The following is a 25,942-nucleotide window of genomic DNA, read 5'->3' on the forward strand; positions in this document are numbered from 1 at the left end:
GGTACTGCGGTGGCATGGCTGGAGGGGTCGCCTCGAAGGAGGAGAGAGTATCTCCTTCGGATGATTTGCAGCACCCACCTGTCCGAAATGATGCTGCACCAGTGAAGGAGGTGATGGCGAACCCTGCCCCCCCCTGGCGTCATGTGGTCCTGAAAGCTCGGACTAGGAAGGCTTTGAGGCGGATGATGCGGGGGTGGATGTGGACTGGCCTCGCCGTTGTCCCTGGGCACCGCCACGGCGGTAACCACGTCCGCTACCGAGCTGGATGTTAGTCTGCGGCCTGTGGCTGGCAGGACGTGTGGGGGCACCCTTTCCTTGGCCACGAAAGGCAGCAGGTTGCAGGCGCGGGGCCGACAGGCCCAAGGACTTGGCCGTAGCCCTGGAGTCCTTAAAGCGCTCAAACGCACTGTCTGCCTTGTCGCCAAAGAGGCGACGGCCATCAAACAGCATGTCCATAAGGGTGTTTTTGACATCAGCCGAAAAGTTGGCGGACCTCAGCCATGCATGGCGTCGAAACGCCACCGCCGTTGCCATCGCTCTACCCAGCGAGTCCGTTGTATCCAGTCCACATCGGATAGAATACAGTGCCACATCTCGACCCTCCGTAAGTTGAGTTTAGTCCGGGCCTCCTCCGGATATTGTGGCAGCACGGCCGCGACCGTGTCCTACAGAGAGTGGGTATAACGGCCAAAGAGGCATGCGGTGTTATTTGACTGCAACCCCAAACTTAGGGAGGAGAACATTTTCTTTCCGTACTGTTCGTACCTCTTGGATTCCCGATCGGGGGGAGCGGTCGGGAATGCGGTCTGGGAGTTAGAGGCAAGGATGACCAGGCTCTCGGGGGTGGGGTGGGTGGACAGGAAGCAAGGGTCGCCCGGAGCCGGGCGGTGGCGTCTCGCCACGTTCCTATCTACAGGCTTTCCTGCGTTTTAAGGACCTCAGTGAGGAGGTTAGTCCTCACGGCCATGACGGGGAGGTCAAGGGATAAGGCCATGGCCGCCCGCGTCAACACCACACTATAGGAATCCCCCTCCTCCATAGCCACGGTAGAGGGGGGGAGACAAAACCAGTGTCTGGCAAAGTGTCGAGACCACTGGCATCCCCAAGCTCACCTTCCCAGTCCTGGTAAGGCTGACACTCACGTGCCAGAAGGTCCTCAGACCCCTCCCAATCCTCCCCGCCACCGATCTCCTAATACTCAGGGTCAAAGGATGAGGCCGGGTCATAGAAGTAAAAGTCTCCTAGCGGCGTCGAATATGGCGCCGAGCCGCGCCGCTCTGGCGCTGGACCCTAATCGAGGGTAGGACCAGGGACGGCGTCATCCTGGGACGGCGCCGGGGGGCGACACCCTGGGGGTCGGCGCCGGCGAGGACATGAGGTCGACCGGCAACAACGAGGATCCGGAGCTGGAGCCGGATCCGGCGGGGCCCTGCGGCGCCGGGACCGAAGTCGACGATGACGCCGAGGACAAAGCACCCGATGGCGCTGGTGCCGAAGCAGCGGAACCCGAAGGAGGAGCGAGCAACCTCATGGCCATGAGAAAGGCCTCGATCTCCTCCGGCGTCGCGTTCTGTCCAGGGACCGGCGGGTATGGGGCAGGCCGTGACGCCTGCAGCTCCGGCGGAGCCGCGAGTGCGGTGTCGCCCGAACCCCCAGCCGCGTCGCACGAGCGTCGGCGGGAGTCAGAAGAGTGATGATGCCTCTTCGACTTCTTGTGCCTCGTACCAGAGGACTTGGAGCCCGAGGAATGATGTCCACTCCCACAGCTATGACCACTCTGGCCCCGCGACTGGTCCCTCAACCTCCTTCCGGACCGGGACCTCGAACGGCACGGGCCGACTGCAGGAGCTTGAGGCGCTTGCGCGACCACTCCCGCCTAGCCTTCGACGTCAAGACCCGGCAGTCGGGGCACGACTTGTCGTTGTGGTCGGGCCCCAGGCAATGAAGGCTCCGGCGATGGGGGTCGGTAACAGACATCAGTCGGCTGCTGTCGACGCAGGGTTTGAACCCTGGCATCCCCACCGGCACCATCGGATTCGGTCGACTCGAAAAGCAGATCAAAAAGATCCAAAAAAAGTTTAGTCAAAAAGTGACTAAAGGGTACCACTTTCTCTGGACCTGCGCTTGCTGGCGCAGAAAAAAGAAGAACTGACGTCAGCGCATGAGGGTGGCGTCTAAGTACTCCGACGATGTCATCCCGGCGCCAACGACGCCGATGACGGATGCGGAGCCGCAGACGACGCCTACCGACGCGCAGGGGTACTGCTATGCAAAATTTTCCAGATCCAGTCTGACGCCTAGGGATATTCTAAGGTAAGGAATCTAATACTAACCTGTTTCTTTCAGTTTCCTTATTTAGGTGGTGGGACATTTCCATGATAAAATCTAAAGAGCAACTGAAGTGCTATTTTAATAACTCTGGCACAGAAAACACTATGGAGTGCAATCAGCCACTGTTTGTAATATTTACCAAAAGTTCAAACCCAAGGTTAAATTGGATGCTTGATAAATATACAGGAAATGGGGCTTTTTAGAAAGTTATACCTTCTTGCTAAAGCTCATTAGACTAATTAGCATTAGCCTGCCTAGTGTCCCTGCCAGTGCGTCATCCGAGAAGAAGTGTGAAACTGCTCCCTAAGTAGAGATAATGGCTTTGGTATTTCGGTAGAATGAATGGGTGTGAGGTACTTTAACTGGGAAACAGCCTTTACTCCGAAGTTTTTACTTCGGAGTACATTCACCACGCATTTTATACATCGATTACATTGTTTCCTCACTGGTCTTCGCAAGACTTTACCACGCACTTTGAACACTAGGTGGCAATGTTCAACTATAAAACAGGATGGAATGCAGAAGGTATAATGAACAGAATAAATAGTATATTTACAATAAATGTATGCAAAAACTGGTATGCATCAAAGTTGAGTTTTTAGGGCTATGGAGTGGGCAAGTGTATATGGGTGGCAAGGGAGTTTTACGGCCTAGTAGTGGGTAAGGGTATTTGGTTGGCAAGGGAGGTTTTAGGGCTTAGGGATGGATAAGGGTATATGGGTGGCAAGGGAGCTTTTGTGGTTTAGGGGTGGATAAGGGTATTTAGGTGGAAAGGGAGTTTTTAAGGCTTTGGGGTGGGTAAGAGTATTTGGGTGGCAAGGGAGTTTTAGGGCTGAGCAATGGCTAAGGGTATAAGGGTGATGGATTAAACACAGATCTGTTGACTGGGTGTGAGTGTATGATTGGTTCAGATGCTCCGTCCATCACCACCCCTCTTTTGTACCGAAGGGTATAAGGGTGGCAAGGGAGTTTTTATGGTTTTGGGGTGAGTAAGGGTGTTCGGGTGGCAAGGGAGTTTTTAGGGTGAAGTAGTGTGGCTCACTGGTTAGAGGCGGCAGACCCGAGAGCAGAGGACGGCCCGGGACTAGGGTTCGATTCCCGGCGCGGCAGGTTTCTGGACCAGGGTCAGCGGACTCGATAATTCTCTCGCCTCGGTGCCCACTCTGATCAGCGATCACACTCGGCAACTCTGGGCATTAGCTTGCCTCATCTTCACTAACGGCCCCACCAGACCACCGGGGATGCCTGGTCTCACCCTGGAGATACCCATTAAGGGACCATCTCTCAGGGAAGCCAGGAAGGGTTTCGCAGCGGTCGAAGCACCTTGGGACCCTACTGGTAAGTAGTGCGCTATATAAATGCCAATACATTTACATTTACATTTCCATTTCCATTTACATTTACAGGGCTTAGGGATGTGTAAGGGAATTTGGGTGGCAAGGGAGAGATTAGAGTGCGACACACTAACTTCAAGAGTATTGTTCCAGGGAATTAAGCTTTATCTCTCCTCTGTGCTTCAACAGGTTACTGCCCCCCCTTCACTTAGAAAGCATTAGGAACATGTGGGGAAAAGTAATACAGATAACATCAAAATTTTAAAAAAACTGCGCACATCTCAGGGAGAGAGTAGCACTTCAGATTTGTTGAGCAAATTAATTTATTAACCTGCTTTTGACATTAACACAAAACAAGGTGCCCCTTCAGACGAAAAGAATGTTCACAAAAAAGATATTCTCTGACATTTAACTAATTTGAAATATTGCTGATATTTTTGCAACTCTACTGTTTTGAAAATGTGCAGTCCAGTAGGTGGCAGTGTTACTCTGTGAGTGAAACTCCGGTACTGGTTAGCACGTCCGATCATAAAATATTATTAAATAAGTGTAGTAATGAAATGCGTGGTGACGGTGTGCGTGCTAGTTCTTTGCGTGGCAAGTGTTTTTTAAAAGTATGTTACTGTAAAAGCGTGGTATTGGTATGTGCGGTAATAACTTCGATGTAATGACATCCATCCCTCTAACACCATTTCAATTATTTCTGAAAGGGCAATTTGGGAGGGTATAGGAACTTAAGTAACTGGGTGAGAAATGGCCATTCATAATTAAGTGATAAGACAGACCTGGATAAGAGGGGCTTTAAGCACCAAGGGTACACTACTGTTCTCCTGACTCAATTAACAGTGGGAGAGAAGCTGATGCCAGAATCAGATTGGTATGGCTAGGTAGGTGGATATTTCTAATTGCAATGGACAAACCACTGGATGAACCACCAGCCTCTCTGGGGGCAGAAAGGTTCTGCTATTTTGGAGTTCACTGGAAATGGTGCACTCATGGATAGCTTTCTATAAGGTAAACAGAACATGCTGAAATAGGAGGACGGTTTGCCTGTGGGAACATTTTACTCATTGGTCAGGGAATGTTCAGGAACCATACCCAACCCACTGACTAGTGTACTGTACAAAAGTAGCATTGTTAGAACTGAAGGTCTCTAGTTGGCTGACACAGTTACCTTAGTCCAAATAGGGACCCTTGCTTCTAGTCAGGGAAAGGAGGCACACCCTCTTTGATAACCCCTGCTCACCCCCTGGTAGTTTGGCCCAAGCAGCCAGGCTTATCTTCAAGGTAATGTGTAAAGTATCTGCAACCACACTCTGTGACACAGTGATAACACCATAAATGGACACAACACTGATGTATGAAAATAGGGGTATCTTTATCAAGAAGAAAATATGGTAAGACCAAACAATAAAAATCCAACATATGCATATTCATAATATTTCACCTTGCCAGTTATTAGCCCAACAAAGACTTATAAGTTCTTCCGGTATTAATGAGCAGTTCACGATGTTCAAGTGCAGTCCTAATGCAATGCTATGCACTTCATAATGCAGTTTGTATTGTTAGACTAATTCAGTTCGTAATCCAAGAATAATGCCATCTTCAATGCAAGTAATCAGGCAGTTTGTAATGCACGTATAACGCACTCCTTAATTAATGCAAGTAATAGGCAGTTCGTTATGCAAGAATAATTCAATCCTTAATGCACATAATAGGGCAGTTCGTAATGCAAGTATAAAGCACTCCTTAATGCAAATATAACACACTCGTTAATGCAAGTATAACTGCAGTTTGTAATGCGAGAATAACTCAATCCTCAATGCACATTATAAGGCAGTTCGTAAAGCGGGGATAATTCAATCCTAAATACACGTAATAAGGCAGTTCCTAATGCAAGTATAACGAACTCCCTAATACACGTAATCAGGCAGTTCGTATTGCAGGAATAATACCAGGCCAATCGACGCGATTAGGACGGGAACCACTAGGCTCCAACCACAGACAATAGTCCTGAACTTCCAAGGGCAACTCGGTACTGCCAGGCAGGTCCTCGCCGCTCGAGGACTAAGAGCGTCTAACGCGATGCGACGGGAGCACTCCTGTACTCCTCCTGTGCCTCCCCAGGCCACACAAGCTTGCGGCTCCCGACCAGAGTCCAAGCCTTACCTGGGGGATGCACTGCTTTGCTCTCTCTTTCTAACCGTTCTTCGGACGTCCTGCTGGGCGCTCCCGATAGCGACGCAGCTCCGATGCAAGGCAACGCTATAGCCAGACCGGTAACGGCGCTGCCTTCTCCTTTGCTGACAATCTTGCGCAGATTCCTCTTGCAAACAACAATCATGATTACCCCATGACTTTCTTAGCTTTACGAAATTCTTCAGCACATTGTGGCCGGGCCAGCGATCTTGATCCGCAGCCTCCTTTACGATGACGGCTTGAGCCACCAACAACTTCACAGCAGCGTGGACGATGATTCACGCTGCGGGGGCACTGCATTCACGGGGCACTTACCAACCAGCACCATGGACCCCACGCAGTCTCAGGCTGCACATGTACAAAGCGTTGCTGAGAATCGGTTGGGTCTCGGGCCACACAGTCCTAGGGCAATGCTTACGAAGGTCGTAGGCTGCGAAAAGCACAGGCCCATAGCGCCGCTGAGACACACTTGAAAACTTTGATGATCCTGAGTTTCCACAACAGGAAGCCAGCTCTCCTCAGGCCTTTGGGGACAAGTTACTTCGGGACACAACAAAGTCCTTTAAAGCAGGGGGACACAGCAGACAGCAAGTCCCTTAGCCTCTCCTTAATTAAATCAGCAAACTGCAGGCCAGCCCCAGTACACACAGCAAGGGTCAGACCTTCTCTTCAATCTCTTCAGCTGTTCTTCCTTGGCAGAGTTTCCTCTTGACTATGAAGTAGTTTCAATCATTTTCAGTCTTGATCAGTCCAACGTTCAGGGGTTTCAGCTCTCATAGGTTATACCCCTAAATGTATTTGAAGTCTTTGTGTTCAGGGGGCACTGACCTCTTTCTAAAAAAGTTCTGGGTGTCTCCCTACCAGTGACACCTTCTTCCTTTGATTAGTGGGGGTCTGGTTCCTCAATCACTAAGCAGGAGGTGGGGCCATTCTTTTATGGCAACAGCCCAGGCCTCTTCACCTACAGGGGCTACTCCTCCCCCCTACACTCCAGTATCAGGTCAGCCTGTTGCTGTCTCACCGCCACCCCACATTTCCCAGATCCTATCATATTCAAATCCAGACAGTCAATCCACAACCAGCCAGAGGCACACAGAATTGTTAGAACAAAGAAACCAGCCACTTCTAATAGTGTGGTTTCTAAACACACAATGCAAAAACCACCTTCAAAAAAGATGTGTTATTAAATTGTGAGTTCAGGCACACTAAACTTCACCTTTCCATCTTAAGCCTATGGGAAGGTAGGCAGGAATCATATTACACAGCCTTCCCCATTCTGTCCTATGGGCAAGATGGCGTTGCAACAGTGAAAAACGAAATTGAGAGTATTTCACTGTCAGGACATGGTACACACCTCTGTACATGTCCTACATTTCCCAGACACTGCACCCTGCCCAGAGGGGGTACCTTGGACGTACTATAGGGGTGTCTGATGCGCATTGAAAGGGAAGGGTAAGGCCTGGCAAGTGGGTGCACTTGTCAGGACAACATGGCAGTTAGCACACAATGCACAAGCACTGCAGTGGCAGGCCTGAGTTCTCTCTTTAGGGCAACTTGTGTGGGTGGCACAATTAGCGCTGCAGGCCCACAATTAGCATTTGCATTATCAGCCCTGGCACCCATAGGGCACTTTACTAGGAACTTTACTAGTAAGGCAAACATACCAATTATGGACAACCAATTACCATAACACTTTATACAGGGAGCACTTGCACTTTGACACTGATTAGCAGTGGCAAAGTACCCAAAGCATCTAAGTCGGCAACATAATGTCAGAAAACGGTCTAGTGGGAAGGCAAAAAGTTGAAGGAACTTTAGCCACAAAGGGCCAAGTCCAACAAGCACCTTACCCTCTGATCCACAGAAAACATCTGGACTTGTGAGGAAAAAATATTCTATCTGTGACCTGAGTGGAGACCTGAAGGACTGGCCCTGCTCCCTCTTGTACCCAGAACAAGAAGATGATTCCAAGTGTTAGCTAGCGGACCTCCAGTGTGGCTACAGGGACATGAAAAGCCACAGGAGGCCTGTTTCCTTGAGTAACCAGCAGCAAGTGGAGCGTGACTGGACTACGCTGGTGGATTCTGCTGCAGTGATTCCTAGACTCGGAGTGCTGTCCCTGAGGTCCTAGTGCCTTAAATGTGAAGGAAAGGAACTGCTCCAAAAAGAAGAAAAGGTGGGGACTTAGAAAATGTTTGACCTCCAGAGGACCGGGACTAATCATCCAAGACTGACCACTCAAGGAGCGATCTTGGCAGGCAAATAAAAGCAGGTTGATCCTGCTCTGACCTTTTTACTGAGGAAATAAGATTTCAGTAGACCCTCGCAGTTAAGGTATCCAGCTTCGCTGCACCCTGCATGACTATGGCTTCCAGGCTTGTCTCACTGGATGTTTTCGAGGTTCAAACAAGAGTTTCAAGATGTGACAGATGTCCTATCTGCTATATTACAAGTGCATTATAGTCTATGACAGTTTTAATGCAGCAGACACGATATCCACCACATTTTGCCAGAGTATTTAAATGCCAAACTCTAAATTAGGTCCCAAGTCTCAACAACAAAACTTTGATTGGGCGAAGGTGCATAAGAAATATAGCCAGTGAGAGAATGTCAGCAGGTGGAAAATGTTATTTTTGCCACTCTGAACTTTTCAGCATTAGAGGAACTTCATCCAATGGCTACCTGACTTTAAGAGAAATTAGCTGAATACAGCCCTCAACAGTGCCCCACTGAAGGATTCCTACTTCGATGAAAAATAGTAGTCAGTTACAATGGGTCGACCCGCAAGGCTTAGTTGACCTCTTGGTGCATCGTGGTTGGCCTCAACTTGTGTCTATGTCCCGGTCAACTACTCCCAAAGACACTATGCTGTTTCTTATCACTTTTCAACTTAAAAGCTTTCAAAATGCATTTCCTGATTGGAATTTCATCATTTTTTGTGCCATTTTGCTTATTACATTTTCTTGATTGTTAGACATTTTTGGGGATTTTTATAATGTTGTGTTTTGATATTTTAATAGCTTAGTCACCGCTAAATATTTAACACATTTGTCATAAGTTAAGCTTTTTTGCTCTATGCCGTATCTGTCAGGGGTTGACCCCAGGTTTATCTCTTGTGTGTTTGGTCCGACCTGATTTTGGACTACTTCGGAAGGGCTCACATCCTCCCAACTAATAACCAATTTTCTTACATCCCTACTAACTGTGATCCCCTTGATGGATGTGCATAGGTTTGAAAACACCAACATTAAGCTTAACACGTTAAGCAAATGTCAAATTTCAAGCAGATTTGTCAAATGCCAGAAAAACACGTTTTTGACTGTCACCAATAGGTGGTATCGTGCGGCTCCGTACAGATTTCATACCGCCCTGGAACTGATAGAGCAGAGCCACATAGAAGAGCCACCCCTGCATGCTGATGTTATTTCTTTTTCCCTTTCTGCACCCTCAGAATCGGAGCATGAAAAATTGTTGGTAACAGCATACCAAGTACCATCTTGCAACCCTTTTAGAAATTAAAAAGATAACGTTCTAACGAATGGGAAGGTGGGAGGGCAGTAAGGAACCTGCAATTAGATAAGAATATTCACAGAATCAGTGTTACCAAAGGTAAAAAAGCTTTAAAATACTTCTAAGTGCAGATTCCTTAAAATAGATACTTAAGCAGAATCTCTCCAAAGAGGAGGGTCCGTAGAGCGGTTTCAGACAAAACAGTCTTGCAGAAATGAGCAGGCAAAGTGTCCTTCCCGCCGGACCTAGATGTGAAGGAAGTAGTTCTGCATGAACGTATATGGCCTCTAGCAGATATCAAGGACCCCTGGTGCCAGTGTATTGATAGTGGCCTTAGCCCTGACGGATTTGGCTCACAGAACCATTTGGTGGTTACTTCTTGGCCAGCACGGAGCAGATCTTAATGCAGAGACTGTCCACCTCAACAGGGCACTCATCTGCACAGTCTTCCTTTCCTGTAATCCAGAAAACATCATAAAAAGTTAACTGTCTAAACTATAAGCCTTGGTTCAATAAAATTAAAACGTAGTAAAGTCCTTTTGGGGTCCAACCGATGGAGCCTCTCCTCTTCTTTCAAGTTAGAGGGGGAGCAAAGAATGCCCCCAGGGTTGCCAACTTCTGACATGAAAAGGAACCACAAATTTCAGTTTGGAGACTGTGCAAGTTCTCAGCACCAATTTTCCTGGAAAGGTAGGGGGGTTGCACAGAAACTGCTTGCAGTTCACTCCTGTGAAAAGCTAAAGTCATTGCAACGAGTAAGACAGTCTTCAAGGTAAGGAGCTGCAGATAGAAACTAGGCATTGGCTCGAAACGTGTACACATCAGGAATGCCAAGACCACATTAAGGTCCCATTTTTGCATCCCAAATGAGGTGAGATGAGACATCGGAGTCAAACCTTTAAAAAAATGGAACAACAAAAGCAGCGATGGCCAGCATGGCTCGGAGGTAGGGGGGCTGGGGCGGGGGGTGGGTGGTGGGGAGGACGTGGGGGTAGAGGGTATTAACAAATAAAATAAAATGAAAAATGTACCTTCTCGCTGCATCTCTCCTCTGTAGTCCCTCGCTTGGCCTGAACAGGAAGCACACCCAGGCTTCCAGTCAGCCAATCACAACGCTGCCTTACCAGCGCTGTGATTGGTCTTAGCGTCGGGGTTCGGAGCTCAGACGCTGACTGGGAGCATGGGCATGTTCTCCATGCAGGCTCCCTAATGCAGCCTGCATGGAGAACATGTGAAGTGTGCAAGACTGTTTGGACGGCACTTAGAAGGGTGCTACCACTCCTCCCCTGCCCTGCTCTCTGAGCAGAGCAGCACCACCCGCCCCATAACGTAAAGCTGCCGGAAGCAGGACAAAATTAAATGATAATAACTCAAGATATTATCATTTTATTTTCCCTTTATTTCACTGCTAAAAAGCAGTGGGGTGGCACTCCTCCGCCTTAGCGGAGGGGTTCGCCACTTAACAAAAGGTGATTTAAACAAGGGCGATTGGCATGTCAAACAGAGGCAGCAATGCCTGACAAACACTCAAAGTGCCCACCTAAAGGCCTTACAAGTTTAAATGCAAAACAAACTGAAGGACATCTGACAGCTCTGCCTGTAAGGAATCGGAGTACCGACACCACACAAGTTTACAAACTTGTCCCACCAATCAAGGAAGATTGATTTAGTGAAGAGGCACATACATGATGGCGAGGGTAACATCCACCACTTCAGGTGGCAGCTCAAAAGCAGCCAATTGCCACTGGTCAGTTTCCATGAATGTAAGTTGCGGGGAATTGGGGGGAGGACCCTGTCCTACTGCTTAGACGGGAGGCCTGCCGAAGTTGTAGACAAGATTGGAGGACAGATTCTCATACTCAGGCATTCCAGGTACCAGACTCTCCTGGCCCAATGTGGAGGGCTCTAGAATGAATAGGGCCTGGTTGTACTTGATTTTTCTAGGAACTCAGACAGGAGACAGAGCCGGAAGGTGTACAGGAATCTGTACAGGAATCTCTTGTTCCATTACAGTTGGAATGCATCTCCAAACAAGTGGTTTTTTTTGCAAAATCTCAAGTGCACAAATCTATTGACACAGTGTGCTCTTGGCGGTGGCAAAAAGATTGATCAAGGGCTCTACCCACTGGTCAACGAAGCCCTGCACCACCTCAGGATGCAGGCGTCACTCATGGTCTGCCAGATGACATCTGCTCAGTTCGTCTGCTCTGGCATTCAGGGGCCCCTTTACGTGGTGGATAACTAGAAAGATTTCCAAGCACTCCAGTCCACTCCAGAGACATAAATCCTCTTGATTTGACCCGGCACCCTTAACAACCCTTACGGCAGAAGCGTGGTCTGGGGTAGGTTGCAAGAAGGCAGCACCCGCACTCATTTCCCGGTTACTTGCGGGCGTCCATAATTCTGACCACGTAGGATTACTACACGCAGTGCTTGGCTTCATTCAGGAGTGGTCTTCACCTATTAGCCGTGACCATGATAAGGGTTCACAGGTTCTACTCCACCCTGATTGAGATAAGAGGGTAATTTTTAAACTCACTTAATCACGTGCACTTTACATATTCTTTACTTGATGGTCCTGACGAAGCGCTAACGACCTCTTGGCAACGGAAGCGCGAAACATGTTGACCTTGACAATTGACACCTAGGCATAATAGGCCTTTTGGGTCAATAATTTTTAGCAGTATTGACTGCCAAGGGTATATTTTTCAACATATCGCTGCATGTGTACCCTTGTTTCTATTTTAATATATCACACTGGCACGATTTCCCTTTACCCTCCTCTTGACTCATAACCCGCACACCCGCATGCATCATCCGGCATTCCTCCAAAAGATCTCCGATAAAGTGACCCTTCTTGGGACCCGTAGGGAATTGCAGCGCCGGCCCTACGAGGAGCAAACGCCTCGGGGTGTGTGAGGGCAACAGAGGAAACACAATGTCTTTCCACTTTATAATTTTGGGTCCTTTATACCTAGGAATCTCCTTTTCTCTTTTTCCTTTCTTTTTTTTCCAATTTTTAAGTATGGGTGACTTTTTGCACCACGATGCATGGGTGACTTTTGGCACCCTGGCACAGGAACTTTGTCCTCTTTTGGTTAAATAGTCACTCATGGTCTGCCAGATGACATCTGCTCAGTTAGTCTGCTCTGGCATTCAGGAGCCCCTTTACGTGGTGGATAACTAGAAAGATTTCCAAGCACTCCAGTCCACTCCAGAGACATAAATCCTCTTGATTTGACCCGGCACCCTTAACAACCCTGTTTGTTGCAGTACCAGATGTCTATGGGAATCTGCAATAGCCTCCTCCTGATGGGTGACACGAAAGCCTTTCAAGCCTTTCAAATAGTTTGCAGCTCCAAAAGGTTGATTTTTATCCAGACGTCCACTGGAAACCAGAGGCCTCAGAGCTCCACCTCCCTCAAGTGACTCTCCCAACCCAGTAGCAATGTACCTGTCACTATTACGGTCGGGTAAGGGTGCGGATTCGCACCAGCTTCATTTCTCTTGTTTACTCTTGAGTCCTTGGCTCCGGATACTCTCGGAACAAGTTTCTTTTGTTCCTCCCGTTGGCGAGACGCAGTTCTCTAAAGATCTCATGCACACGGAAGTGTTATTACCATTTTACTGAGGCCCGTATTCTGGAACTGTTACCACTCGCGTTATGAGGCAATAGCGCAAGTGCTCCTGGTATGGCTTTCTAGTGTTTTCCTTGCTGGTGGAAGTTTCTCCTAATTCTGGCTTAACACTGTGGGCGCAAATAGCATCCTTACTTTGGATATTGTGTTTACCTTTATTCTGGGTTTCGTAAGAGAACTACTGAGTATGAGCATTACAATAAGACTTTCTACATCAATAGGGTGGGTGTGGTTATTAGTCAACTGTATTACAAGTGGATAACTGAACCTTACATTTCTTTATGTTAAGAACTTGCTGGTACCTTGTGATCACCCCCATATCTCACCTGATTTACAGCCAGCATTATTTTATTTACAGGTGTAATGAATGTCCTTTGTGTAGGAACTTAAGAGATGTAGAAGTATAGCTAGAATCTTGATCTTACAGTAAAGCTGTTTTCTCTCTTTTGTTTGTTCATAGGTCTCCATCCCTGCTGTTCCTACCCTTTCCTTCCCTTGCTTAACCATCGCACTAGTCCGAGAGGATTTATTCTATCCGAACTTGGGGCTGTCGAGAGGTGGACCCCTTACAGCTTCAACCCGATCCTGAGGATAATCTGGTGACCGTGACAATATGCTGCTGACTCAGTTTGCAAAATGTCTGTTAAAACATTTGTTTTATTCTCTTCCTTGCTCTGTAATTCTCCTACTTCGGCTACTATTCTAACCACCACTGCAAATGAGACACTATCTGTACACCATGTGGCGAGCAAAGCTCTGTCACTGGTAAGGTATCAAACCCATTGGTGTTTTATAAATCAATGTGAAAGATATCATCACTGTGATGTAGGGGGAGCACTACATCTTCCTCACCATCATCATCAAAATCATCAGTCAGAGCCAAAAGAAAAATGGAGTTTCTGCTGATAGTTGTGATGCAGTACAGGCACTGTGTTAGAGTCATGAAGCAGGACAACAGGCTACATGAAAATTGGTTGAACTTCTATAGTTTTATAGCGCAACATCGGTAAAGCTCGAGCTACTGTTGGTTCAGGGTCCAACATGGGTGTCGGCATGGGAACATCAACTGGTGTCGGGCAGCTGGACCAGGGTGGGTTTAGGGGCAGGAGTGGAAGTTTGTACCAGAGTCGGTATAGGCCTGGTGACAGGTCCCAAGGGGATAGATGTCACCTGAGAATAACCCAATAGGAATCCCCTATGGTTCGACAGCATACAAATTAGCCTCCATGTCTCAAATCACCTTTGGGTGCATTAGGGCACATTCATCAAATGACTCTGAGTTGTGTTCAGAACCCAGACATCAAAGGCACATCTTGTGCAGGTCTCTAACCGGCATCAGTTTTTTGCATTCGCTGCATGGCTTGCATCCGGTTGTTTATGGTGGGGACACGGTTTCCTAGAGCCCTGCTCAAAAGTGAATTTAGAAATCATCGGGCGATCAACAAGATTGGAGCAGAGCTCTGGATCTGTGTCAGAAGGCACTGAAAGAAAGCAACGGGTATCTGCACGCACGGGTGGTGCTTATATAAGGATCCGCTTCGCCACTTTCAGGGCAGTATGGAATAGGCGCAGAGTCACACAATGTCACCTAGCAGAGCTGGAGCACTGCTACTAAATTCTCCAGATCCAGTCTGACGCCGGAGTGATATTCTAAGGTGAGGACTCGGAAGTTGTAGCCATCCTTCAGAAAACACTTTTTCAACTGTCAAGATAGCTCTTTAATTTAACCCTTTGAAGGCCGCTAAACAGGTTTTTATAACACCAATTTATCAAAAACGACTAAATGGATTTACACCAAACCAAGCAAGACACTCCCTCTGGGTAGTTTAACAGGATGTATGTCGTTACAACGCATACCTTTACAACACATTTTTTATAACGCAACATCCATTACAACGCATGCCATTACAACGCATCTCTAAAAACTACCTTTACAACGCATTCCACTACTACGCATACTACCTTTACAACGCATACCATTACAACGCATACCAATACATTGCATGTATGGTAAGTATTGGATAGTGTAGGGGTAACATTTACTATTCTAACTCCTGCGGGGTGCAACAGTAGGGTAAGTGTTGGATAGTGTAGGGGTAAAAAATACTATTCTAACTCCAGGGGGTGCAACAGTAGGGTAAGTTTTGGATAGTGTAGGGGTAAAAATTACTATTCTAACTCCAGGGGGTGCAACAGTAGGGTAAGTGTTGGATAGTGTAAGGGCACTATGTGTATGCGTTGTAATGGTATGCGTTGTAATGACTGCGTTGTAATGACATGCGTTGTAGTGACATGTGTTGTAATGGTTGCGTTGTAATGGCATGCGTTGTAATGGATGTCGCGTTGTAAAAGTTTCGTTGTAAAGGTAGTGCGTTGTAAAAGTTGCGTTGTAAACGTTGTTCCCCGTTTAACACCAAGTATGATGTAATTTCTTTCAGCGTTTTTTTTCTGTAGTGGAGGGTAAAATTTCCGACGGGGGTTAACATTATGAACACTCTTTTTGCCCTACACTATATTGCTAAACCCTTCAACTCCTTGACAGATTTACATGAACCTTGACATGTGGAACCTTGGCCACATTTACCCATTTTTGGAACGCTGTGTGGATCTATGCCATATGTATCCAAATCAAAAATTGGCTTTTCAATAAATAATTAGAAGAACCTATAACTACAGTTACAAGGAAATGCTTATTTTTTTACTTTAATTTATATGTGCTTATTTGTGATAAAATGATTTCTGTGATGTAGTGACTTCAGATGTAAATTCTAATCATATTTTCCTGTGATGTAGTGCCTTTCAACGTAATGCCTGCAAAATATTGACTAACAATGTAGTACACTGACGTAGTGGATACAATGTAATGGTAGAGCAACCAGGAGTACTATTAGGCACTGCAAACCTGAATGCTCAGTATGGAAAAACTCAGTAGCATATATGTAAGTATGTGTTCCTGTTATGTTAACTTATTGCATTAGATAGTGTTTGAAGAGGGGATTACGTTCCCTTCGAACACCATTTACATAAATGGCGAGGATTCGTAAGAGCTGGTTACAGATTTGGTAGTTAATATACAGAATAATCCATTTTAGATGAAGAGTGGTAGACGTATATGGAAACAATCTCTATAGGGAAAGCACTTTGATTTCAACATAATGAATCTTGCATATATATATATATACATATTTACTAAGTAGATTGAAAGAGGACAGATAGCCGGCGACTCTTAAGAGTTTTGCAGAAAAAAGGGTGGACAGACTGATAAGTAGCTGCCTGGAAATGAGGTCTTGGTGTGCGTTTGTTTTCTAGTGAGAAGGACAAAAGCAAATTTGAAGCAATCCTGATAAAGTTGGAGATGGACTGGTTATAGAAAGTAGAACTTCTTTTGAAAAAAGGGGACCCCTATATATCTGGTGAACTAGCTATACATAGGGAAAGACCTACCGCATTCCCCCCATCAATTCTTGTCTATGGTTCTTTTGATGTTGGAATTTTTATTGTATATTTGAATGAACAGATGGATATTATATTTGATATTAATTACAAAACTGATTTGAAATGAAATTTGTTTGGGTGAAATAGAAAAATATTAAACAAAAAAACACAATTTAAAACTATTCATAATATTGAATAACAAAATGAAAAAGATTTTCTTATATCTATGTGCGATAATTTTGGCTTATTTGTGATGTTTCAAATGAGATGGTCTTGTGGTTACATGTTATAATTAGACCCAGAACTGCTTATGTCAATTTTTGACTCAACTAGCTATAGATTTCTACTAAAAAGTAAAGAAAGTAGAACAACAACTAACAGTGAAGAGGCTAGTGCATGAATATGTACTGTTTTGGGGGAAATGTTAAGAAAGCATCAAATGGAATGCGTAGCGATCAGTTTCACTGAAGAAGTCATGCTGAGAATCAGCTAGTGTGGTGGGAGGGCGGTGGCATTGGACAGGAGCGGGACTGCTGTGTTTCTCATGCCAACCGTGTTTCTGAAGGTGGAGAAACGTATACGAGCAGGATGAGAAGTTGTCTGCAGTGCGGCTGAAAGGGACAGAGCTCGTGCTAGTAGGAGAAAGAGGACATATTTAAAAGGGATAGTCTATGAGGAGATTTTTGGGCATATAAGTTAAATGTTCTACCCATGTTTGGCCACACCTATGGTCAGAGGCGTGAGGTCTCTTACAGGGGTGCTACTAGACTAGGCATTTTCTTTATCTGCCCAAATGGATGCACATTTGGGCTTGAGAACTGAGATGGTTGCTTAGTCCACGGGTGGAGATGAAGAGTAAAAAATACAGCATTCATAATGATTGGACTGTTAAACTGATCGTGCAATCATATTACAACGGTGTATACAAATACGTAATTTGTTCGGGTAAAACCATGAGAATTTGAAAATGTACTGCAACTAATGCAAAAAAACACAACAGTTACATAAAGCGCATTACCTGCCATCATAGCCACGAGACTAGCTTTGTAAATGTTGGTGAGGGAGCCCAGTTCTCCTGTTCCTAGGATTGTCTTCATGTGGGCTTCCCCACAGGCTTTACGGAACTTGCAGATCTCGTCATACAGGGCTAAAATACAAAATGACCGATACATGTGAGTCCAGGGGTATCCAATTAATGTTTTTATAACAATTTGTTCTGAAGCTTCAGAACAAAATAAACTCACTGCTTGCATTACATTGACTTGTGGGTGCCCAAGTAGTTTTACTCTACAAATACAGTGGCCCTTAATAATTTTAACCTCAAGTAAATAGTAATGTAAAAACCTGCCAGGAACTTTGTAAATACGTTTCCATCTACATTCACGGCTATGGTCTTTGTACTTCGTGATACAACACATTTGTGCACAATTTCAAATGTCTGATGTTTACTTAACTTACAAATTAAGTAGAATAATTGCAATTTGAAATATCCCCAGTGTTATGAAAGAGGGAGGGAGTTGGTTAGGACATGAGCCTAGACTATCGCTCTAAACAGATGAACTGGTAATAAACTTGATTAATTCAGCTGCCTCTGATCCAAGACGGACATAGGTTATGGAAACATTTCGGAGCCATGGGGGAGTAGAGGTAAATTAGGCAGAAATAATTAACTGAGCAGTAGAAAAAGATTTAAATATTATTCTATTGTGCACCCAACTGTCTGTGAAGCTGGAAACCTTTGGATAGCTGGTGTAAGGAATTGGAGTATTTGTTGGGCTGAGGAGAACCCACCTCAAATAATAATCACGATCTTTGGCAGGGTGAGTCACTAAATAAACCAATGCTCCACCCTTTTGTAGCTTGACACAAAGCAGTCAGGTTTAACTTATAGGCGATGTGTAAAGTATTTATGCAAATATGTTTTCAGAACAAGGGGACCATACAATTCGGGAACCTGGGGTATTAAGTTGTATTAGGTGAAAATGGTTCAAAAAGCTGCCATGACACTGCACCGAGAAGTGACATATACTAAATATATGGTCACACAATGATATTAAATGCTCACATCACCGTCCTGATGATCTCAACAGTTTGATATCAAAACGCTGCTGACCTTATAACTAATTATCTCCTTTTTAGTATATAAATTCATAAGTGGGAGTTTAATGTTATGTTTTTTTAAGGAGTTGCATATTTTTACTTTTATTTCCTCATTAGTCACTTATTTGTGAGCGCTGTATCACGAAAAGCATATTATGTAACTTTAAAAAAATTACAAGAGTATACTAATAAAATGTTACATTGCAAGGAATAAATGAATTGCAATACATCAAAAATATTGGCGGTGTTCCTGATTTACATCTGCCTTTCTCAAATTAGAATAGGCTTATTCTTAAGTCACAAATTCTAATGTATAGGACATAAGAACATCACTCAAAGAGTAATAAAGTAAAAAAAACGGCACAAGAAACATCTCCCACCAACCAATTTAGAAAAAGAGAGAATATTTCTATAAATACAATGATATCAAAATGATAAACATCCAATAAGGAAAACCGAAGATATGAATTTGTAAAGTTCAAATTAAAAATCACCCAAAAAAGCACAAAGTGCTAACCGCTACACCGGGTCAAAGTTGAAGGATAAGGTCAAGGTCAACCACAGTAGAGCGTAAATAGACTACAGGGACTAGGTTTGTCCGGTGGAAAATTTACCTTCTGACTTTGAAACTTTGATGGAGAAAAAGTGGTTGTCGACGAGTCATCGGCAGGGAAAGTTGCAAGCTCTATCCGAAACAGGGCTCAATGGAGGAAAAGTTGCTCAAGAGTTGAATTCCAGGATGGTCATCGTTGAAGACGGGAAAGCTAAAGCAGGCCAAGTCCATGCTCAGGGGGGCATTCACTGTGATTGGATGCTGCTCAACACTGAACCCGGTGAAGACCGCTATGTTCGCACTTAGAAACTTTTCGGGAAGTTAGCTCTCCTTCAGCAGGGCACACCAGCCAATTGAGGCCAACCGGCGATTCAACGTCTATATGTGTGGCTTCGACAGAAAATCCAGTGCCCATCAAATCTCAAAGCAGAAAGAAGGTAAACAGTCTCCAAGTCCCATTTACTGCACTTAGGGTACAGGATCAGAGCACTCTAACACCCGCTCAGGGTCCAGGAACTGAGTGACACCACTTGGGGGTTCGAATTCACTCCAATAGAGGCTAGCAGAGAGGTCCAGGGCAGGTCCAGTTGGAACTGGTCAGCTGGGTAGTTGCAGGGAAAGAGGCCTCTGGAAGCTAGCTGTGTTCCTGTATCTCAAACAGATCAGCCCATTCACCCTCAGAGTAACTTCTGGGGTCCTGGGTTCAAGGTAAGTAGGTCCACCTTTCTTCCAGGGCAGTCCTGATTCTTCACAAGCCTCTGAGTGTTCTGATGAGGGGTCCACCTTTAAGGGCAAGCCTTTATCCGACCCTTAAACCAGTTCTGGTCAGTTCCTCCCATCCAATTGGGTTTGGAGCCAGACTGACTAGCAAGTCAAAAGGGAGAAAGGCCCAGGTGTAACCATCTGACAAGGTAGGTATCCTCTGAAGCTCAGGAATAGGCTGTGCAGTGCCCACAGGCTCTAATATCAAGGATGGAGCCCTCCTAACCACATCCAGAGTGCTTTGTCCACTGCCTGGAAGCAATACACATCTCACTGTAAGGGAGCTATCAGTGGTCAGGTGACAGCTAGACAGTCAGGAAAGCCTTTTGGTTTTAAGCAGGAATAAGACAACTTTCTAAAAGTTTAATTTACAAAACAGTAATATAAAATCTGACATGACTAAAAGTTTGATTTTAGATTACTATTAAAATGAGCCCTTTAACCATGTTCCTAGCTATTACCAAACTGTATTAATAACCTTTTAAAGGCAACAGTGTAAACCAGTGTTAACCTATGGGAAAGTAAGCCAAAGAAGCATTTGCAATGCAATAGGTCTCGCATTCGGAAAGTTTGAGCTATTGGTATTATAAATTACACATTTTTTATTTATGTGTTGGTTTTGAAAATAGGGAAATTAATAGCTTTGTCGTTTGTAATGCCAATAGTTTTAACTTTCGCAAATGTGACTCCTATAGCATTTGTAATGCAATATGTGTTGTATTTATTTGACTTAGATGTATTGATATTACAAATAACAATGGCTTTTATTTTTTTAACAATTAATACTTAAGTAAAAGCTATTGTAATTTATAATGGCAATAGCTTAAACTTTTGTAAATAACTTTTGTGAAGATTATGTTTAGTGTATTTTATTGTGACAAAAATCCAAGAACAGAAGTGAAATATTAACACCTTTTTGTAATATATGTAATAAAGCTTGAAACATTGAGACAACATATTTGAACCAGTTGTTGAATGGTTGCACAGATTGATGCTGTGGTGGCGACGAGTGATGCTGTGGCATTCAGTGATGCTGTGGTAGCGCTTAGTGATGTGGTGGTGCCTCTCTCTGAGTGATGCTGTGGTGGTGCTGATTGATGCTGTGGTGATGCGAGTGAGTGAGTGAGTGAGTGATGCTGTGGTGATGCGAGTGAGTGAGTGAGTGATGCTGTGGTGATGCGAGTGAGTGAATGAGTGATGCTGTGGTGATGCTAGTGAGTGAGTGAGTGATGCTGTGGTGATGCTAGTGAGTGAGTGAGTGATGCTGTGGTGATGCGAGTGAGTGAGTGAGTGAGTGATGCTGTGGTGATGCAAGTGAGTGAGTGAGTGAGTGAGTGATGCTGTGGTGATGCGAGTGAGTGAGTGAGTGATGCTTTGGTGATGCGAGTGAGTGAGTGGGTGATGCGAGTGAGTGAGTGAGTGAGTGATGCTGTGGTGATGCGAGTGAGTGAGTGAGTGATGCTGTGGTGATGCGAGTGAGTGAGTGAGTGAGTGATGCTGTGGTGATGCGAGTGAGTGAGTGAGTGATGCTGTGGTGATGTGAGTGAGTGAGTGAGTGAGTGATGCTGTGGTGATGCGAGTGAGTGAGTGAGTGATGCTGTGGTGATGCGAGTGAGTGAGTGAGTGATGCTGTGGTGATGCGAGTGAGTGATGCTGTGGTGATGCGAGTGAGTGATGCTGTGGTGATGCGAGTGAGTGAGTGATGCTGTGGTGATGCGAGTGAGTGAGTGATGCTGTGGTGATGCGAGTGAGTGAGTGATGCTGTGGTGATGCGAGTATGTGAGTGAGTGATGCTGTGGTGATGCGAGTGAGTGAGTGAGTGAGTGATGCTGTGGTGATGCGAGTGAGTGAGTGAGTGAGTGAGTGATGCTGTGGTGATTCGAGTGAGTGAGTGAGTGATACAGTGGTGATGTGAGTGAGTGAGTGAGTGAGTGAGTGATGCTGTGGTGATGCGAGTGAGTGAGTGAGTGAGTGATGCTGTGGTGATGCGAGTGAGTGAGTGAGTGATGCTGTGGTGATGCGAGTGAGTGAGTGAGTGATGCTGTGGTGATGCGAGTGAGTGAGTGATGCTGTGGTGATGCGAGTGAGTGAGTGATGCTGTGGTGATGCGAGTGAGTGAGTGATGCTGTGGTGATGCGAGTATGTGAGTGAGTGATGCTGTGGTGATGCGAGTGAGTGAGTGAGTGATGCTGTGGTGATGCGAGTGAGTGAGTGAGTGATGCTGTGGTGATGTGAGTGAGTGAGTGATGCTGTGGTGATGCGAGTGAGTGAGTGAGTGAGTGATGCTGTGGTGATGCTAGTGAGTGAGTGAGTGATGCTGTGGTGATGCGAGTGAGTGAGTGAGTGAGTGATGCTGTGGTGATGCGAGTGAGTGAGTGATGCTGTGGTGATGCGAGTGAGTGAGTGAGTGAGTGAGTGAGTGATGCTGTGGTGATGCGAGTGAGTGAGTGATGCTGTGGTGATGCGAGTGAGTGAGTGATGCTGTGGTGATGCGAGTGAGTGAGTGATGCTGTGGTGATGCGAGTGAGTGAGTGATGCTGTGGTGATGCGAGTGAGTGAGTGATGCTGTGGTGATGCTAGTGAGTGAGTGAGTGATGCTGTGGTGATGCGAGTGAGTGAGTGAGTGAGTGATGCTGTGGTGATGCGAGTGAGTGAGTGAGTGAGTGATGCTGTGGTGATGCGAGTGAGTGAGTGATGCTGTGGTGATGCGAGTGAGTGAGTGAGTGAGTGATGCTGTGGTGATGCGAGTGAGTGAGTGATGCTGTGGTGATGCAAGTGAGTGAGTGAGTGAGTGATGCTGTGGTGATGCGAGTGAGTGAGTGAGTGAGTGATGCTGTGGTGATGCGAGTGAGTGAGTGATGCTGTGGTGATGCGAGTGAGTGATGCTGTGGTGATGCGAGTGAGTGATGCTGTGGTGATGCGAGTGAGTGATGCTGTGGTGATGCGAGTGAGTGAGTGATGCTGTGGTGATGCGAGTATGTGAGTGAGTGATGCTGTGGTGATGCGAGTGAGTGAGTGAGTGAGTGATGCTGTGGTGATGCGAGTGAGTGAGTGAGTGATGCTGTGGTGATGCGAGTGAGTGAGTGAGTGATGCTGTGGTGATGCGAGTGAGTGAGTGAGTGATGCTGTGGTGATGCGAGTGAGTGAGTGAGTGAGTGATGCTGTGGTGATGCGAGTGAGTGAGTGAGTGATGCTGTGGTGATGCGAGTGAGTGAGTGAGTGAGTGAGTGATGCTGTGGTGATGCGAGTGAGTGAGTGAGTGATGCTGTGGTGATGCGAGTGAGTGAGTGAGTGAGTGAGTAATGCTGTGGTGATGCGAGTGAGTGAGTGAGTGAGTGATGCTGTGGTGATGCGAGTGAGTGAGTGATGCTGTGGTGATGCGAGTGAGTGAGTGATGCTGTGGTGATGCAAGTGAGTGAGTGATGCTGTGGTGATGCGAGTGAGTGAGTGAGTGAGTGATGCTGTGGTGATGCGAGTGAGTGAGTGAGTGAGTGATGCTGTGGTGATGCGAGTGAGTGAGTGATGCTGTGGTGATGCGAGTGAGTGAGTGAGTGAGTGATGCTGTGGTGATGCGAGTGAGTGAGTGAGTGAGTGATGCTGTGGTGATGCGAGTGAGTGAGTGAGTGAGTGATGCTGTGGTGATGCGAGTGAGTGAGTGAGTGAGTGAGTGATGCTGTGGTGATGCGAGTGAGTGAGTGATGCTGTGGTGATGCGAGTGAGTGAGTGATGCTGTGGTGATGCGAGTGAGTGAGTGATGCTGTGGTGATGCGAGTGAGTGAGTGATGCTGTGGTGATGCGAGTGAGTGAGTGAGTGAGTGAGTGAGTGAGTGATGCTGTGGTGATGCGAGTGAGTGAGTGATGCTGTGGTGATGCGAGTGAGTGAGTGATGCTGTGGTGATGCAAGTGAGTGAGTGAGTGAGTGATGCTGTGGTGATGCGAGTGAGTGAGTGATGCTGTGGTGATGCGAGTGAGTGAGTGATGCTGTGGTGATGCGAGTGAGTGAGTGATGCTGTGGTGATGCGAGTGAGTGAGTGAGTGAGTGATGCTGTGGTGATGCGAGTGAGTGAGTGATGCTGTGGTGATGCGAGTGAGTGAGTGAGTGAGTGATGCTGTGGTGATGCGAGTGAGTGAGTGATGCTGTGGTGATGCGAGTGAGTGAGTGATGCTGTGGTGATGCAAGTGAGTGAGTGAGTGAGTGATGCTGTGGTGATGCGAGTGAGTGAGTGATGCTGTGGTGATGCGAGTGAGTGAGTGATGCTGTGGTGATGCGAGTGAGTGAGTGATGCTGTGGTGATGCGAGTGAGTGAGTGAGTGAGTGATGCTGTGGTGATGCGAGTGAGTGAGTGAGTGAGTGATGCTGTGGTGATGCGAGTGAGTGAGTGAGTGAGTGATGCTGTGGTGATGCGAGTGAGTGAGTGAGTGATGCTGTGGTGATGCGAGTGAGTGAGTGAGTGATGCTGTGGTGATGCGAGTGAGTGAGTGAGTGAGTGATGCTGTGGTGATGCGAGTGAGTGAGTGAGTGAGTGATGCTGTGGTGATGCGAGTGAGTGAGTGATGCTGTGGTGATGCGAGTGAGTGAGTGATGCTGTGGTGATGCGAGTGAGTGAGTGATGCTGTGGTGATGCGAGTGAGTGAGTGATGCTGTGGTGATGCGAGTGAGTGAGTGATGCTGTGGTGATGCGAGTGAGTGAGTGATGCTGTGGTGATGCGAGTGAGTGAGTGATGCTGTGGTGATGCGAGTGAGTGAGTGATGCTGTGGTGATGCGAGTGAGTGAGTGAGTGAGTGAGTGATGCTGTGGTGATGCGAGTGAGTGAGTGAGTGAGTGAGTGATGCTGTGGTGATGCGAGTGAGTGAGTGATGCTGTGGTGATGCGAGTGAGTGAGTGAGTGAGTGATGCTGTGGTGATGCGAGTGAGTGAGTGATGCTGTGGTGATGCGAGTGAGTGAGTGAGTGAGTGATGCTGTGGTGATGCGAGTGAGTGAGTGATGCTGTGGTGATGCGAGTGAGTGAGTGATGCTGTGGTCATGCGAGTGAGTGAGTGAGTGAGTGATGCTGTGGTGATGCGAGTGAGTGAGTGAGTGAGTGATGCTGTGGTGATGCGAGTGAGTGAGTGAGTGATGCTGTGGTGATGCGAGTGAGTGAGTGAGTGATGCTGTGGTGATGCGAGTGAGTGAGTGAGTGAGTGATGCTGTGGTGATGCGAGTGAGTGAGTGAGTGAGTGATGCTGTGGTGATGCGAGTGAGTGAGTGATGCTGTGGTGATGCGAGTGAGTGAGTGAGTGAGTGATGCTGTGGTGATGCGAGTGAGTGAGTGATGCTGTGGTGATGCGAGTGAGTGAGTGATGCTGTGGTGATGCGAGTGAGTGAGTGATGCTGTGGTGATGCGAGTGAGTGAGTGATGCTGTGGTGATGCGAGTGAGTGAGTGAGTGAGTGAGTGATGCTGTGGTGATGCGAGTGAGTGAGTGAGTGAGTGATGCTGTGGTGATGCGAGTGAGTGAGTGAGTGAGTGATGCTGTGGTGATGCGAGTGAGTGAGTGAGTGATGCTGTGGTGATGCGAGTGAGTGAGTGAGTGATGCTGTGGTGATGCGAGTGAGTGAGTGAGTGATGCTGTGGTGATGCGAGTGACTGAGTGAGTGAGTGATGCTGTGGTGATGCGAGTGAGTGAGTGATGCTGTGGTGATGCGAGTGAGTGAGTGAGTGAGTGAGTGATGCTGTGGTGATGCGAGTGAGTGAGTGAGTGAGTGAGTGATGCTGTGGTGATGCGAGTGAGTGAGTGAGTGAGTGAGTGATGCTGTGGTGATGCGAGTGAGTGAGTGAGTGATGCTGTGGTGATGCGAGTGAGTGAGTGAGTGATGCTGTGGTGATGCGAGTGAGTGAGTGAGTGATGCTGTGGTGATGCGAGTGAGTGAGTGATGCTGTGGTGATGCGAGTGAGTGAGTGAGTGATGCTGTGGTGATGCGAGTGAGTGAGTGAGTGAGTGATGCTGTGGTGATGCGAGTGAGTGAGTGAGTGAGTGATGCTGTGGTGATGTGAGTGAGTGAGTGAGTGAGTGATGCTGTGGTGATGCGAGTGAGTGAG

At 46.6% G+C, this 25,942-nt stretch overlaps 1 protein-coding gene across 5 annotated transcripts in view; it reads right to left on the reverse strand.

Annotated features, from left to right (window-relative positions):
* Window positions 1-25,942, reverse strand: part of DERA (deoxyribose-phosphate aldolase) — a 357,107-nt gene that overhangs the window by 186,775 nt on the left and 144,390 nt on the right. For all 5 annotated transcript variants that reach the window (XR_015295847.1, XR_015295846.1, XR_015295849.1 and 2 more), the window contains exon 6: window positions 17,466-17,594. Coding sequence is in view for 2 of the 5 variants with exons in the window: in XM_086920854.1 (XP_086776980.1) it covers window positions 17,466-17,594 (129 nt within the window). In the remaining 3 variants the exon portion in view is untranslated. The remainder of the gene's footprint in view (window positions 1-17,465; window positions 17,595-25,942) is intronic.

Source organism: Lissotriton vulgaris, chromosome 1_1 (assembly GCF_964263255.1).
Source record: "Lissotriton vulgaris chromosome 1_1, aLisVul1.2, whole genome shotgun sequence".
Taxonomy (NCBI): Eukaryota; Metazoa; Chordata; class Amphibia; order Caudata; family Salamandridae; genus Lissotriton; species Lissotriton vulgaris.